Source organism: Nicotiana tomentosiformis, chromosome 8 (assembly GCF_000390325.3).
Source record: "Nicotiana tomentosiformis chromosome 8, ASM39032v3, whole genome shotgun sequence".
Classification (NCBI taxonomy): Eukaryota; Viridiplantae; Streptophyta; class Magnoliopsida; order Solanales; family Solanaceae; genus Nicotiana; species Nicotiana tomentosiformis.
Window position 1 is genome coordinate 53,014,379 of NC_090819.1, and position 18,904 is coordinate 53,033,282.

Below are 18,904 nucleotides of genomic sequence, written 5' to 3' on the forward strand. Positions count from 1 at the left end.
TAGTCCGGCACCATGAAACATTATTTTCTTTGCAAATTTTACCAAGCCTTACACTTAAGTACTTCGAAATTTTTCGGGGTGTTACATTCTCCCCCGCTTAGAATCATTCGTCCTCGAATGAGGGTAAAAATCCGTCATTAGCATCTTATGCAACTCAGTTTGTTTCATACCACTTTCGAGCAGCCCCAAATTTGACTAACTCCCAAAATTTTAAAAAATTTCGCTAGAGTTTCCCTTGTAAATAGGCCTATCCACCTGTCAGAGGGCCCCAGAAACATATCCTAACAGCACATACATAATCCAACGACGTAACATAATACAAAATAACACCAATTGTGGTCTCACAAGTAATATATTTCCAGAAAGGAACACCCTTAACGCCAATTGTACAAATGATACAAAATTCATAGAAAGCAACTCTTAGAATATTTCTCATAGATCACAACTTTATAAATACATGGCTATTCAAACAAATATGGATACTTTTTCTTCATTTCTTCCTCGGCCTCCCAAGTAGCCTCTTCAACATGTTGTTTTCTCCACAACACTTTCACGGAGGCAATTTCTTTATTTCTCAATTTTTGGACTTGCCGATCAATAATAGAAACTGGAATCTCTTCGTAAGTCAATTTCTCATTTACCTCAATGGTCTCAACCGGAACAATGAGTGTCGGATCTCCAACTACTTTTTTCAACATAGACACATGAAACACCGGGTGTACTAATGACATTTCAGGTGGTAGCTCAACCTTGTACGCCACCTCACCGATCCTCTGAATGATTTTGTACGGTCCGACATACCTCGGACTCAATTTCCCTTTCTTACCAAATCGCATTACCCCTTTCATGGGGAAAACTTTCAAGAATACCCAATCATCTTCTTTGAACTTCAAATCCCTACGACGAACATCCGAATAGGATTTCTAACGACTCTGAGTAGTCTTCAACCACTCCTTAATGATTTTAACTTTTTCCATGGCCTGATGCACGAGGTCTGGCCCTATCAACTCTGCTTCCCCAATTTCAAACCACCCAATGGGAGATCTGCATCTCCTACCATATAAAGCCTCGAACGGTGCCATTGGAATGCTAGCATGATAGCTATTGTTATATGCAAATTCTATGAGTGGTAAATGATCATCCCAGCTACCTTTAAAGTCTAGAACACAAGCACGCAACATATCCTCAAGCGTCTGAATAGTCCACTCTACCTGCCCGTTAGTCTGCGGGTGAAAGGCTGTACTAAGATTCACTTGAGTACCCAAACCTTGTTGAAATTTCTTCCAAAAATTAGCAGTGAATTGTGCCTCCCGATCAGAAATGATGAAAACTGGGGTGCCATGCAACCTAACTATTTCTTTGATATACAACTGAGCATACTGCTCCACTATGTCGGTAGACTTAACCAGCAAAAAGTATGCTGATTTCGTGAGTCGATCCACAATCACTCAAATTGAGTCAAACTTACGAGGAGTACGAGGCAATCCTACCACAAAGTCCATATTAATCATTTTCCATTTCCACATTGGAATTTCTATATTCTGTGCCAACCCACCGGGCTTCTAGTGTTCGGCCTTCACCTGCTGACAATTTGGACATCTCGCCACAAATTCTGCTACATTTCTCTTCATATCATTCCACCAATAGACCTCCTTAAGATCATGATACATTTTTGTAGAACCCGGGTGCACAGAATACTTAGAAGTGTGAGCTTCAGTCATAATTCTTCCCCGAAGACCATCCACATTTGGAACACATAACCACCCTTGGTACCTTAGTGTACCATCATCCAAGCCGAGAGAAAAAGATGTAGTCTTATGTTAATGAATACCCTCTTTCAATTGTGCCAACAATGGATCGTTGTATTGCTTCTATTTGACTTCCACAACAAGCGATAATTCAACCCTATTTTGTACAATTACCCCTCCTTCACTAGAGTCCGCAAGACGAGCTCCTAAACTAGCTAATCGGTGAACTTCCTTGGCCAATGGCCTTTGGTATGCCTCCAAGTGTGCTAAGCTACCCATAGATTTCCTGGTAAGAGCATCTGCCACAACATTGGCTTCCCCGGATGATATAGAATATTGATATCGTAATCATTACGTAACTCATGACATCTTCTCTACCTTAGATTCAATTTCTTCTATTTGCAAATATATTGAAGGCTCTTATGGTCCGTGAATATGTCCACCGGGATACCATACAATTAATGACGCCAAACCTTTAATGTATAAATCACAACCGCAAGTCCTAGGTCATGTGTTGGATTGTTTTTCTAATGATTCTTGAGTTGCCTAGAGGTTGTCATATTTCATCATTAGTGGAACATCTATATCAGATTTCTCTTTCATATGACCTCCTAGAAATTGAGTTCTACAAAAATTTCCTTGATACGGTTACGATCTTATTAGTACTTGCAACTTATTTTTTCCAAATTTCTCTACAAAAGACATTACTATGCCAGTTTTCTTATGGGACCATCTGTTTCAAATGAATAACATCTACTAGCTTGCGCGCACACCCTGATAACATCAACCTGTATGGTATTTCCTCAATATGTGAAGTAACATTGTGCTCAGACCTTTTTTAGCCATCCTCTTTCCTCATTATAAGTCTTATAGAATTTTAAGAAACCACTATACTTCACTGGTGAACATTCTCACGATTCCTTTTTACTGCTAACCACTTCCCAAAACACATATCGATACCCTTCATATATATATTTAACCCGAACAAGGCCTTTTCTGAAACTTGAGATCCTCCTAAATTTTTCAACGATGACTTCTTGGTTTCCTTATAAATGTAGGACTTAGTCCACCTTATTCCATCCTCGATGAGTAACTCACCTTATTCCCCGTATTGTAGTTACCAATAGTGTTTCCTGGTATTGCAGCCTAAGAGCTATCATGTTAAACATGTTTGGTTTGTAACAAGTGTTCATCCTCTCTTAATATGTTTCAAACATTTCCCATTTGGTCTAGACAATATGTTGATACTATTTTTACTTTGTGACTAGAGCATTCACTCCTATCCCATTTTGCCCTTAATTCATAATTGACAACCTTATTGTGCCACACACTTGTTTGCCTCCCAAGAACTCGTAGTATCATTCTGTCTGGTTTGTTGAGTTTATCACACCACCACTTCATCACCAGTAGTCTCACTTTCCAATGTAATATGTAGACATGAACTCCCTCTATATCTATTAGTTGATATTCGGCGTCACTCAAATCAGTTGCATTATGGTTGATCCTTTATATCTTCTATTAACACTTGTGCTCTAGGTGAGTCCACCATTCTAATACAAACTATTTTGCGATAACCATGACCATCTCAATTTATAGATTTTCTTCCAATTTTGCTCGCCTCATTCTCCCCAGTTATTGAATAGCTATGCGCCCTTCCATACGTTACGTGGTCTTTTTCCTTAGTTGGGAATTCATCCTGCTCGCCTCTCGACACTTGTTGGGATATCCGTGGGAAAGTGTGTTCATTTGTGTATCACTTAAAACTTCCTTGCTTGTAAGATTCTTAAGAGACTCTCCATCAAGTACCGATGCACTCTTGGGTTATTATAACATCACATTTATCTTTCCCACTTGTTCTATCTTTCTTAAAGCCTTAGAGGTTTAGCTAAATCGCAAATCCGTGATTAACTCATTCTAAAAACTTGCAACCTTTCACATTTGACCTATATTACTTCTTTGGGTTCCATTGTTCCTGACCCCCTAACAAGTAAAAAAAAATCCCTTTGTAAACATACGCTTAGTTTCTAGGATCGTTGACCCTGTCATTCACATTGCCATGTATGAGGAATTTACCTTCCTTAACCTTTCGCCCCCTTTTTTGTTTTTTGGGGTACTAGTGGTCTATCATTAGCATATCCTTTCAGAGAATCATGCTACCCATTGTCTCTTTTCTAGACTACACATGTCTTCAACAAAATATTCAAACATCATAGCTACATGGTCTTAGTCTTGTTTCATTGTATTTAAGTGGCCTCTCTATGGCCCTTCCTCCCCCACTTGGGGTGAATGATTCACAGTTTGACACAAGTCTTGAATTTAGCAACCTCAGGGACATATGTCTCATGTCTCTATTCCTCATATATATGTTCGACTATTAGGGAGATTTAAGTCACCATGGTATTAACCTCATACGTTCTCTACTCTTATTCAGCCACATAGGCTTGGGATCTAACTCCCTCATGTCAATATCCTTTTTGGAGTGTAACACCACTTCGCACATTCCTAGGATTCTTATAACGTTCATAGTGCTAGGGTCTTCTCATAGTGGGTTCAATCAACTCTCCTTTCATAACTTCTTGTCTCCCGTGAGAGACCTACACATTTATCATTACTCTCCGGGCCATGCCTTTCGTATATCACGTGCCTATGTAACATGTTTACATCTTAGAATCATATACATGGTTCCCACACTATCCACATATACTAGTTAAGCTTATGTCTAATTTATCACGTCAATGCCTCTTTGGAGGTGGGTAATCACCTCTAGCACTCTTCTCATATAAAGTATGCTTATGGTACGATATACTTGTCTCATATGTCATACTATGCATTCAACATGATACATGTGCCACCTGTTTAATATTCAGGCCTTTACCCATTCATCATGTCACATGACAACATTACTTGGAATAAACCAAAAGAGCATTTAAACTTACCTTGAACCTCAACGCACGAGTTAGAGGAAGAACAGTTCCACAATGAGTTTCATCGCATGATTCAGAATATCAAAGAAGGGTATTATTCCTAAATGTCCATGTAGCATCCTAATTATAGATGTGGTCGACAACACACTGATAATAAGGACTCTACTAGACACGGCTCCGAGACATCCTAGGACACTTTAAAACCTGGCTCTGATACCAAGTTTGTCACGCCCCTAAACCGAGGAGCGCGACCGGCGCTCAACCGAATGAACCCGACCGAGCAAGCCTGTTAGATTTCATTCTACCCAAACTCATCCATGAATAGAGATAATACATATTATCATTAATTAGACGAAAATGTGTTCAGGTCTACAATACCAATTCATTTCCAATAGTTCATCATTTTTAAAGTCTCAAATGGACAAGTAATACAACCACAACATAACATAGTTTGTCTTTCCCCAGCACCAATACACAACTCACACTATGTCTACGGAGCCTCTATAGATAAAGAAGAGTACAATGATAATGCCGGCAACAAGGCCCCGGCTGTACCTCAAATAGGATACACAACTACAAAAAATTCATGACTCCGGAATAAAGTGGGGCTCACCAAGTCAGCTGGGAAAAAGGTGCACTGCTATCACTGATCTCCTGCTGTGGAACCACCTGCATCCATTGAAAGATGCAGCGCCCCCACAAAAGGGACGTTAGTACCGTCGAATAGTACTAGTATGTATAACTAAACACCCTCTCAATAGAATGACAATTAATACAAACAAGATTATCATAATATCAATGAAAGCCTTAAACAACATCAAACCTCAATTTAGGATCAAGACAATGTTCAAATTAATTTCCATATTTCACATTGGGAGATTTTTAGTATCGATATACCATTGTCCGCAATACCAGTATTCACAATACCAATGCCACTGTACTTTAGCACGGAGTCTGATCACGACCCGATCGGCTAGGCTATCTCATTAGAGAATCAACCACAATTATCATAAATACCAATACCACCGAAAATTTAGTACGGAGTCCGATCACGACCTGATCGGCTAGGCCATCCATTAGGGACATCAACCACAATTTCTATCATTACCAATTTCCAGCACAATCACCACCATGTGTGCGGCATGGTGTCCGATCATGACCCGATCGGCTAGGCCGTCTTATTTGAGACATCAACCTTTTTATATCAATCATCAAATTCCATAATACTCTCACATCTTTTCATTTCATTGGCACTAGTGGCCATAATTATAAGATCATTCTTGGCACGTTAGCCATATTCAGTATTTCATGCTCACATTATCAATTTCAAATATCATCCTCATCATCAACAACAAACACAATTCAAATCAAAGTGTGTAGTACACAGGTGAGCAATTTAGAGTCTAATGCACATAGAGATATTTCACATTATGCCATCATTTGAACTTGACTTCAAGTCGAAACATTATTAATGCACAGCCCATGTTGAACATATATCTCTCAAGCCAAATCTTACTCGGAATAGCCAATTTCATAATGAATCACTCGGGACTTACATAATTTACATGAATATCTTGGGATTCAATTCTAAGAGAAGAGTTTAGCCAACATACCTCACTTGAACTTCCTTACACTCTAAATGTTCCGGAATTCTTAGCAACTTCAATCTATTTTAGAAATATAACAAATTGAACCAAAATTATGAAGATGATCATGGTTCTAGCTCATTTGAGCATTTTATCAAACATTAGATGTGCATTAAGGTTTCGAGGTCCTTTCATGGAGGATTCCATCATCCCACAACCCAACATTTACCATTTTTAGCTCAACAATCTTTCTACACCCTTTGATAACACATGCATGTAAAATAACCAACCCTCTTGCCCAGAAATTATCTTGCTTATTATCCATTTCTACACAACATTCGAAATTGAGGGTTAGGGTATAGAATCTTACCTCTAGGATGAAAACCTAGTGAGTTTCCCTTCTCAGTCTTCCAAAACTTGGGCAAGAATTGAAGAACAATTATTGGAGAACACCTTCTCACTCTAGGGCACCCTCTCTCACTCTAAAATGTCAGATAATAGCTCAAAAATGACCCAAAGAGTGTATTTAACGAAATAGGGGCGGGTTTTAAAAACTCAAAAATGAAGCTCCGGAACAGGTTCTGCGGTCGCATTTGCGACCGCATATCGGTCGCATAATTGGTTACAAAATAGCCAAAAGAACTGCCTGTGTATGCAGTCACTATGCGGTCCACATAACTGTTATGCGGTCGCATAATGCACTGCATAACAGTTATGCGGTCGCATAGTCGATCGCATAGCTACTTCTAGAATAAGCCTCACCTGCTCACTTCTGCGTCCATTATGAGGCCCGCAGAGTGATTATGCGGTCGCATAATGGACCGCATAAATGCACATTTTCGGAAAAAAATTTCCTTTACTTTTCCGTGCATTGTTCGACCCAAAAAGTCCGAGCCGCGGCGAGCCGCGAAGAATATCTATAATCCTCAAACACATAAGCCTAGTCCGGCACCATAAAATATTATTTTCTTTACAAATTTTACCAGGCCTTACACTTAAGTACTTCGAAATTTTTCGGGGTGTTACACAATCTATACCTACGATCACATCGAAATCCACCATATCTAGCAATAAGAAGTTCGCCCTCGTCTCAAAACCACAAATAGCGACCGCACATGACCAATAAACATGATCCACCAGAATAGAATCACCAACAGGTGTAGACACATGCATAGGAGCATCAAGAGAACCACGAGGCATATCCATACAAGAAGTAAAGTATGATGACACATACGAACAAGTATAACCCAGATCAAACAATACTGAAGCATTATTTTGGCACATAGAAATAATACATGTAATCACTGTATCAGAAGCAACGACCTCGGTCCTTCCTAGGAACACATAAAATATGGCCTGAGCTCTACTTCACTGAGCTCCCCCTCTAGGATGACCATGTATTGAATGACCTCCACCCCGAGCTGGCTGAGCGGGTGGTGTAGCAACTGGTGCAGGAATCATAATTTGGCCTCCCTACTGCACTGGACCTCTGCAATGATGGGGCAATACTTCCTGACATGTCCCAACTCACCACACTCATAGCAACCTCTGACTGGAAATGACTGCGGGGTGTGAATTGGACCCCGTGAACAAAGATATAAACACTAGAAGAACCTGGTACCGACAAACCTTAAACTGATGGAGAGCAGTAAGATATCTAAGCTAGGATTGTACTAAATGAAGACTGCACTAAAGCTCCTCGACTGGGTGGTGGTGAATTATAAACTGGCCTGCTAGACTAGCCTCTCCCAAATCAACCTCAGCCTCCATACGGGGCACTACTAAAGCTACCTGAATACCGGTACCTCTTCTCCCTACCCTACGTAATCTCTGTAGCCTCACTACGGATGTGCTCAACACGATGCGCTATCTCTACAGCCTAGTGAGATGCAGTCCCAGTCTCGATCTCTCTAGACATAGCAAGGCGAATACAATAGTGAAGACCCTCAACTAATCTCCTCACTCCCTACTCATCTGTGGGAATCAAAGCAGTAGCATGGAGAGACAGGTCTATAAACATCATCTCATACTCAGTAACTGATAGCTGACCTGATGTAGGTACTCAAATTTCCTCCTCAGCTCCTCTCTCCTGGTGCATGGCACAAACTGCTCTAAGAAGACTCTGGAGAATTGAGCCCATGTAAGAAGAGGTGATCCTGCTGGTCTACCCATCTCATAAACCTGCCACCACCTCTTGGCCAGACCCTGCATCTACAAGGTAGTGAAGTAAACTCCGTTGGATTCAACTAGTCCCATGTTTCGTAGAATCTCATGACAATAATCCAAGAATCCCTGTGAACTCCTATGAAGGTGTTCCACTAAAGTCAGAAGGATGAAACTTGGTGAACTTATCCAACCTCTTCATCTCCTCAGCTAACATCATATGCCTATCCTCAAATTGCACGGCAATAGTAGGTTGAACTCCCCCAACTAGTAACATTCCGAGTATGATAACCAATGGCCATATTCTATAGGGTACGAGTAGCTGTAGTATGTGCTCTGACCCCTACCTGGGAAGTAGCTGGTACTATAAGAAACAGTCTGTCATGAGCCAAACTCTCAAATAAACCAACCATGCAGATCAAGGTATCCTAAACAACTGACGAAACAAATAAGCCTTGGGAACTTGAGTCGGTACCTCCGGCTCCACATAATCATGCACCTTCTCCTCCATAAGAGCTACTGGTGGCTCCACAGTAGCTGCACGAGTAGGGACTCTAGCTACGGCATGTGCTCTGCCCCTACCTCGGCCTCGACCCCGGCCTCTCACAACCCTAGCCTGGGGTACCGATGCCTGTTCAGCTACACCCAACGATCGAGTTCTCACCTAATAACAACACGATAGGGGTCCAAGAATTACTAAAGAAAATCAAGAAATGTGCGAAAGCTAAAAGAAAATAAAGAAACAAAAAAACAACGGAAAATTAAAGATAGATTGAATTCAAGAAAGAGTTTCTTGAATTCAAGAAGTCTATTCTTAAAGTTGAATTCCAACAACAATAATTAGCTAACAAAGAACTAATCGCCTTTGGTAGAGAATTAAAAACAAGAGATAGATTGTGAAACCCGACCCTTTAGAATAACAAGAACAACAATAAGCCTAAACTTATCACCTTTCTTGAATATCTAGAAGTGATCTAATATTTGAAAATAGTTTAATCTTACCACCTTAAGTTGAGTCTTGAAGGTTGAAGAATAAATCCAAGAGTAGCCACACACAAGAGTGCAAGAAAAATCTAACAATTTTTATTGATAATAGTCTTAGTCTAAAAGCAAAGAAGACACCCCTTTATATAGGGAGGGGCTCACGAAATTCTACCTAAAAATTAAGGAAATAATGTCCTAAACTACTTTGGACAACAAGTCCAACTATCATAGGAAAAGGTAAAACTCTAGGAAATAAAAACTAAGTCAATCTTGGAAAGTAATTCCAATAATCTTAGGAAAATAAAAACAAAGCCTTAACTACCTAGGAAAGCATCAAATATGTCCTAACAAACTAGAAAACAAAATAAGGAACTTTGACTCCTTATCCTACGTCTTGGCCGCCCCTCCTTGAGCTGACTTGGGCGTCAAGTTAGCTCCTTTGTAGGTTGATTTAGGTCCCTAATTTAGACCCTCCTTGGCTGGTGCTTGGACCCCAATCTACATCCTCTTGGACTTGGACTTGGACCATGAAATGAGTGTAGCACTTAGCTAAGTCCTCTCCATAATTCTTGAGCTCTTCTTCCACCATTAGCGCCTTCTTGATCTCCCATTGAAGCCCAACAACCTTGTCTTGCTTCTCCTTAGCTTGAGAGCTTGTGAATGGATTTCTTGGTGCTTCTAAAGCTTTATCCTTGTCCGTGGAGCTATCATTCCCCTCCTCTTGAAAAGAATTCATCCTCAAATTTGAACCTACATCAAATAAGGATAAGTCAGCAACATTGAAAGTAGCACTTACTAGAAACTCACCTGGAAGGTCCAATTTGTAAGCATTATCTCCAATCCTTTCAAGTACTTTAAATGGCCCATCTCCTCTAGGGTGCAATTTTGTCTTCCTTTTTGAAGGAAATCTCTCCTTCCTCATATGAACCCAAACCAAATCACCAGGCTCAAAGATAACTGGTTTTGGACCTATATTTCTTCGTAAAGCTATTTGCTCATTCTTCCTCTCAATTGCAAGTCTCGTATGCTCATGAATAGTCTTCATCAAATCAGCTTTCTTTTTTCCATCAAGACTAACCATCTCATTAGTAGGCAAAGGCAATAAGTCAAGTGGTGTAAGGGGGTTAAAGCCATAAACAACTTCAAAAGGAGAATAGCTAGTAGATGAATAAATAGTTTGATTATAAACAAATTCTACCATAGGCAAGTGATCCTCCCAAGAAGTTAATTTTTCTTTTGGAACATCCCTTAACATATTTTCTAAGGTTCTATTTACTACCTCAGTTTGCCCATCAGTTTGTGAATGACAAGAAGTAGAAAACAATAATTTTGTTCCCAATTTTCCCCAAAGCACACGCCAAAAGTGGCTTAGAAACTTAGCATCCCTATCACTAACAATTGTTCGAGGTATACCATGCAATTTAACAACTTCTCTAACAAATAAATCAGCAACATGAGAAGCATCATTAGTCTTTAAACAAGGAATAAAACGAGCCATTTTTGAGAAGCTATCTACCACAACAAAGATGCTATCCTTACCATACCTTGTTCTAGGCAATCCTAACACAAAGTCCATAGAAATATCAATCCAAGGTGAAATAGGCACAGGTAATGGCGTGTATAAACCATGTGGCAACACTTTAGATTTAGCTTGTTTGCATTCAAGACATTGAGCACAAAATCTTTCTACATCTTTTCTCATATTAGGCCAAAAGAAATTTTCAGCAAGGATGTCAAGTGTTTTAGGCACACCAAAGTGTCCCATAAGCCCCCCACAATGTGCTTCCCTCAAAAAAACTTCTCGCAAAGAACAATTAGGGACACAAAGCTTATTCTCTTTAAAAAGAAACCCATCTTTCAGATTATACTTCTCAAAAGGCCCATTTAACATGCCGAAAATGCTACATCAAAATCAGAATCATCAACATATAAATCCTTAATATGATCAAATCCCATCAATTTAGAAATAAGAATAGAAACAAGAGCGTACCTTCTTGAAAGCTCATCAGCAACTATATTGTCTTTACCTTGCTTGTAGCTAATCACATAAGGAAATGTCTCAATGAATTCAACCTATTTGGAATGTCTTCTACTCAATTTACCTTGGCTTTTCAAGTATCTTAAAGACTCATGGTCAGTTTTTATCACAAACTCTTTTGGCAACAAATAATGCTGCCGTGTAGCAAGAGCCCTTACCAAGGCATATAATTCTTTATCATAAGTAGAATAATTCAATGCAGCCCCATTCAATTTCTCACTAAAATAAGCGATTGGTTTAGAATCTTGCATTAAAACAGCCCCAATACCTCTACCAGATGCATCACATTCAATTTCAAATGACTTATTAAAATCAGGTAATTGTAACAAAGGAGCAGAATATAATTTATCCTTTAAAATATTAAATGCATGCTCTTGTTCTTTTCCCCAATTAAAGACCTTATCCTTCTTAATGACTTCAGTTAAAGGTGCAGCAATTGAACTAAAATCTCTAACAAATTTCCTATAAAAAGCTAGCAAGTCCATGAAAACTTCTAACTTCAGTAATGCTCTTAGGTGTAGGCCTATATTTAATCGCATTGATTTTATCTTCATCTACCTCTAGAACTCACAACAAAACCCAAGAAAACTACCTTATCTACACAAAAAGTGCACTTGGATAAACTTGCATATAATTGTTGCTCCCTAAGCACATTACAAACTTGTTTCAAATATTCGACATGCTCTTCAAATGATTTAGAAAAGATCATAATATCATCAAAATAAACGACTATAAATTTTCCATGAAAATCCTTAAAGATATGGTTCATTAACCTCAAGAATGTACTAGGTGCTTTGGTTAACCCAAATGGCATCACTAACCATTCATACAATCCATATTTAGTTTTAAAGGCAGTTTTCCACTCATCTCCAGGATTCATTCTAATTTGGTGATATCCACTCTTCAAATCAATTTTAGAGAATATTTGAGAACCAGGCAATTGGTCAAGTATATCATCTAAACGGGGAATAGGATGGCGATACTTATCGTTATTTTATTAATGGCGCGGCAGTCCACGCACATCCTCCAAGTGCTATCCTTCTTTGGAACCAAAAGCACGGGCACAGAACAGGGACTCATGCTTTCTCTTACAAATCCCTTATCAAGCAGCTCCTCTACTTGTCTTTGCAATTCTTTTGTTTCTTGGGGATTGCTCCTATAAGCAGGCCTATTAGGAATTTGTGATCCCGGCATTAAATCAATTTGATGCTCTATTCTTCTAAAAGGTGGTAAACCTTTAGGAAGGTCCTCAGGAAAAATATCTTCAAAATCCTGCAAAAGATTAGAAATAACACTAGACAAAGAGGATGTTAGTGAATCATTATTAAGAAGAACTTCCTTATAAGTGAGCAAGATAATAGGCAGCCCTTCTTTTTTTGCAATTAAACACTCTTTGGCTTTTGCAAGGCTCACTTTTTTTTAATCTTAGCCTCTTTCCTCTCACCAATGCTTTCTTCTTTTTTTTTCACTCTTCCCCACCTTTTCCTTTCTCTCTTTGCTGCCCTCTCTCTCCTCACACCTCACTTCATATTTTCCCTCTTTGTCTTTCCTTTCAGTCTCTCGTTTTGATCCCTCCCCATGTTTCCCTATTGATTCTTTCATCTTTTTTACTACTCATATTATCATCTTCTAGTCTTCCTCTTTGTCCCCTCCTATCTCTTCCTAACCTATCAAAATCAATATCATCATTAATATCATCGATAGGGTTTTCTTGATTTACAATGTGAGCAGGGGTATATTTCTCCTAGCTTGGGGTCTAGCATTATTTCCCTTCCTAAGTTCAGCTATTGTAATATTTTGCTCAGCAATGATGTCCCTCATCTCTTGGAATTGCAAATTCCACCTTTCAAATTGTTGGTGCATAGCTTGCAAGGTGAAATCATTCCTTCCTTTGATTTCGGCTTTTTGAAGAACCCTTTGTTCATCATCACTACCTGTATGAGACATCCTGAACAAAGCAATATATATCTATCAATTTGGCTTTTTCCCTCTGATGTTCTCACCTCTCTTGCCTTTTTCCACTCAATGCAACTCTTGGTCGTTAATATTTAGATTTATTAATAAACCTTATTAGTCACAACCCTTAGTGATAAGAATATGGAGTTAGAAAAAGAAAGAAAAGTGAATGACCAAACCTAGGAAGAATAGGAATTGGTTAGTAGAAATGAAAAAGGAACGAATTTTAGGAAACCTTAAACCCACAAGAATAAGGGAAGGAGTTTCCTTAATCTTCAAGAACAAGGATCCCCTCTTCTTGTTTCCTTTCTTGACTTGGAAACCAACTAATAATTGAATTCTAAAAATAATAATGAGCAATAACACTTTTTTTTTTGGGCTGCTTTTCGTTTTTTTTTTGGTTTTTTTTTTTTTTTTGTTTTGTTTTGTTTTGCTCAAGAACCTCCCAAGATTATCAAGATTGAAATCTTGATTAGCCTATGCTCTGATACCACTTGATAACAACATGAAACCGTCCACATTGGGCACACATAACCTGCCCTGTATCCTCAATACACCATCCTCCCTAATAGTGACCTCCTTAGCATAACCGTGTTGGACCGTGTACTAAAGGACAATCAGATGGGGGTCATCATACTGACGCTCCCTGATACGATCGTAAAGAGAAGACCGAGAGACCACATAATACATTACACGACTCGGCTCAGAAATATCCAATCTCACAAACTGGCTGGCTAAGACCAGAACATCCAATGCCATAGGCCTCTCTGATACTGGTAGATATGCTAAACTCCCCAAACTCTCTGCCCGACGACTCAAAGCATCGGCCACCATATTGGCCTTCCCGGGATGGTACGAAATAGTAATATCATAATCCTTAAGCAGCTCTAACCACCTCCTATGACGCAAATTAAGATCCTTCTACTTTAACAGATGTTGCAAACTATGGTGATCAGTGTAGATCTCACAAGGAACGCCGTACAAATAGTGCCTCCAAATCTTCAAAGCATGAACAATAGCTACTAGCTCAAGGTCGTGGATAAGATAGTTCTTTTCATGCACCTTCAGCTGTCTGGAAGTGTAGGCAATCACCCTACGGTCCTGCATCAACACCGCATCGAGGCCAACTCGCGACGCATCACAATAAACTATATAAGACCCCAAACCTGAAGGCAATACCAATATTGGTGTTGTAGTCAAAGCTGTCTTAAGCTTCTGAAAGCTCTCCTCACACTCCTCTGTCCACCTGAACAGAGCACCCTTCTGGGTCAGCCTGGTCATAGGTGCTGCAATAGAAGAAAATCCCTCAACAAGCCGATGGTAATACCCCGCCAAACCTAGGAAGTGGCGGATCTCTGTCGCTGAGGACGGTCTGGGCCAACTCTGCACTGCTTCCACCTTCTTCGCATCCACCTTGATCCTCTCACTCGACACAATATGACCCAAAAATGCCACGGAATCTAACCAATACTCACATTTTGAGAACTTTGCATACAACTTCTTGTCCAAGAATTACTAAAGAAAATCAAAAAACGTGCAGAAGCTAAAAGAAAATAAAGAAACAAAAAAACAACGGAAAATTAAAGATAGATTGAATTCAAGAAAGAGTTTCTTGAATTCAAGAAGTCTATTCTTGAAGTTGAATCCTAACAACAACAATTAGCTAACAAAGAACTAATCGCCTTTGGTAGAGAATTAAAAACAAGAGATAGATTGTGAAACCCGACCCTTTAGAATAACAAGAACAACAATAAGCCTAATTTTATCACCTTTCTTGAATACCTAGAAGTGATCTAAGATTTCGAAATAATTTAATCTTACCACCTTAAGTTGAGTCTTGAAGGTTGAAGAATAAATCCAAGAGTAGCCACACACAAGAGTGCAAGAAAAATCTCACAATTTTTATTGATAATAGTCTATGTCTAAAAGCAAAGAAGACACCCCTTTATATAGGGAGGGGGTCACGAAATTCTACCTAAAAATTAAGGAAATAAAGTCCTAAACTACTTTGGACAACAAGTCCAACTGTCATAGGAAAAGGTAAAACTCTAGCAAACAAAAACTAAGTCAATCTTGGAAAGTAATTCCAATAATCTTAGAAAAATAAAAACAAAGCCTTAACTACCTAGGAAAGCATCAAATATGTCCTAACAAACTAGAAAACAAAATAAGGAACTTTGACTCCTTCTCCTATGTCTTGGCCGCCCCTCCTTGAGCTGACTTGGGCGCCAAGTTAGCTCCTTTGTTGGTTGATTTAGGTGCCTAATTTAGACCCTCCTTGGCTGGTGCTTGGACCCCAATCTACCTCCTCTTGGACTTGGACTTGGACCATGAAATGAGTGTAGCACTTAGCTAAGTCCTCTCCATAATTCTTGAGCTCTTCTTCCACCATTAGCGCCTTCTTGATCTCCCATTGAAGCCCAACAACCTTGTCTTGCTTCTCCTTAGCTTGAGACCTTGTGAATGGATTTCTTGGTGCTACTAAAGCTTTATCCTAGTCTGTGGAGCTATCATCACCATCTGTGAGAGAATAGAAAATCGAGGATTCAGACTAGGAATTATCAATTTCGCACCAAACTCCCAACGGTTTGTAGTGCTAATTCAGGAATTTTTCTTTTTATTTTATTTTATTTTTCCCTTTTTTCGTTTGGTATTCTTTGTCTATGCGTAGGCTACAGGTTAGATTGGTTCATGACTCGATCTTCTGGTAAGGAATTGCAACCATACGAGCCAGAAATCAAGAAATAACTATGACAATCGAGGAAGGAAAGAAATCTCGCCGAGAAAGTAGAGAAGGTTGGGCAATCCTCAACCAAGGAAGATATGGCTGGAGATGATGATAATATTGATTTGTCTACAAGAGAGGTAGCCCAGCAAAGAGAAAAAGCTGCACGAGATGCTGAGGAGACAGCTCTTCAAAATGCACAACTTATCTATGAAGAGGAGAGGGCTCAGAGAATGGCTCAGAATCAGCCCGTTGGTGCAGACCAGTTCGGAAACATAGCTCCCGGCTAAGGGAGACCACTTGGTGATTATGCTAGACCAGTCTATAACCAAAGCTTGTCAAGTGTGAGACCACCTCCAGTTGCAGCTAATAATTTTGAGTTGAAGCAAGGGTTTCTCCAAACGCTTCAAAACAACTGCGTTTTCAGAGGAAAGATGAACGAAGATCCAAACAATCATCTGATGGACTTCGAAGAGATAATGAACACCTTTCAATATAATGGTGTGTCACAAGATGCAGTTTATCTAAGGGCATTCCCCTTCACTCATAAAGACGATGCAAAACATTGGCTTCGAAGCTTGCCTAATTGATCGATTAGAACATGGGATGAGATGACCAGAAAATTTCTTGACAAATATTTCTCATCAGCTAAGACAGGCAAATTTAGAAGAGAAATTCATAACTTCTGTCAGAACGAGACTAAAACGGTGTTTGAAGCTTGGGAGAGGTTCAAAGAGATAGTGCATAAGTGTCAGCATTGGGGAATTGAACTCTGGATACAACTCTAGGATTTTTAGGATGGATTGACACCGACCTCATGGAGAACATTGAGCAATGCAGCTATAGGTCCATTGATGAAGAAGACACCAGAGGAGATAGTCACTATTCTCGATGAATTGACTGAAGATGTAAATCAGTGGCCCTCTGAAATTGCTGAAAGAAGAAGGTCGAATGGTGTTCACCAGGTTGATGCTAACACATCTGTGCAGGTACAACTTGATGCCATGGCGAAAGAGATAAGGAAGCTGACCTTAGCTTCAATACAAAGTGAGAATCACACAGCTTGTGATATATGTGGAAGAGGACACCCTACTCATGTGTGTCAAGCTTTAACTGAGCAAGGTAATGTTGTGGGTAATTATAACTTCAATGCAATAGGTCAGAAGCACCCCGGTTTTTCAAGGAGTTCACTTGGGGGTACAGCAAATGCATGGCAACAAAATAACTCCAGATTTCAAGGAGCTCCTGGTTTTGCGAATCAGCCGAGGCCGCAATTTCAACCTCAACAATCCAATAAGCCTGGGCTGGAAGATCTGATGAAGTCCTTTATTGTCAAGAAGATGAGAGGTTACATGCTTATGTTTCAGCTATCAAAGAACTTGGCACAGGGCTGCGAAACTTTGAGAAACAAGTGGGACAAATTGCCACCATATTGTCTGAAAGGATCCCAGGTACTTTGCCAGCTGATACTGAAAGAAACCCCAATGAGACGGTAAATTCTGTAACTCTAAGAAGTGGGCAAGTAGTGAAAGAGCCCACCCCTATCCAAAAAGAGGTGGTGCCTGAAAAAGAAAGCGGGGAACAGCTAAAAAACGAAGTTGATAAGAAGAAGAAATGCAAGAAGGGAGCTGAGAAAAAGAAAAAAGAGGAAACTTCAAGAAGGGAGGAATCGAATGAGAGCAAGCATATGCATGCTTTACCTTTTTTCCCAAAAGTTGTATAAAGAAAAGCTGGACAAGCAGTTTGAGAGATTTCTAGATATGCTGAGACGGGTTAATGTAAATTTGCCATTCACAGAAGTTCTCTCACAAATGCCAGCTTATGCCAAATTCTTGACGGAGATCCTTACAAAGAAGATAAAGATAGAAGAGACCTCAGTGGTCAAGCTCACAGAGCATTGCAGCGCAATCTTGCAAAACAAACTCCCACAAAAGTGTGGAGATCTATGGAGTTTTACTATACCTTGCTCGTTAATCACTCTTAGTTTTGACAAATCTTTATGTGATTGGGTGCCTCAATTAATTTAATGCCTTTGTCTATTTACGGGAAGCTGGAGAATGAGATTGGAGAGATAAGGTCTGCACCAATATCTTTGCAGCTGGCAGACCGAACAACTATCATACCCGAGGGGATAGTGGATGATGTCTTAGTTCGGGTAGATAAGTTTGTATTTCCTGTAGATTTTATAGTACTGAATATGGAAGAGAATAAGGACGTCCCTCTCATCATAGGAAGACCATTCTTAGCAATAGGCGGAGCAATCTTAAACATATACGAGAGAAGACTCATGCTCAGAGTGGGTGAGGAGACTGTAACTTTTGAGATGAACGTGGGTGAAAAAGGAGAAGCCAACTGCAAGTGTTGAGTGGAAACTAAAGAACTCGAAAGAAAAGGTTGCAACGAGTGAAAAAGATAAGTGTGGGGTGTACCCCAAGAAGGATGAGAAGAAGTTGTCCGCGTGGATGTGTGCACTAGTTCGGGAAAGAAGAATGGAGCCCGACTTCGACTCAGACCCCGACTAGAGATTCAGGGAAGTTTCCTCTACCTTATACTTTTAATTGTGTGTCATGGGGACAAACCACAACTTAAAGTGTGGGGTGGGGGATATTTGTATGTATGTATGTATTTTAGTCTTTGTTTTTGCTTTGTTGTTTTAGTAGTAGAGATAGAAAAATAAGAAAGGAAAACCATAAAAATTTAAAATATTTTGACTTTTCCCGACGATGGATATCATTCGATGGGTTTCTTGAGGGAGTAAAGTCGAAAGGAAAAGATAAAAA

At 39.6% G+C, this 18,904-nt stretch overlaps 1 protein-coding gene across 1 annotated transcript; it reads left to right on the top strand.

The window, feature by feature from the left end:
- The first annotated feature begins 18,150 nt into the window (after positions 1–18,150).
- LOC138897477 (uncharacterized) lies at positions 18,151–18,489 on the top strand. Its single transcript, XM_070183448.1, has one exon. The coding sequence runs from the start codon at positions 18,151–18,153 to the stop codon at positions 18,487–18,489; it is 339 nt and encodes a 112-aa protein (XP_070039549.1).
- Positions 18,490–18,904: the final 415 nt, after the last annotated feature.

What these genes read in the sequence shown, in the direction of transcription:
- LOC138897477 (XM_070183448.1), top strand. Translation starts at nt 18,151, where the DNA reads ATGCCTTTGTCTATTTACGGGAAGCTGGAGAATGAGATTGGAGAGATA.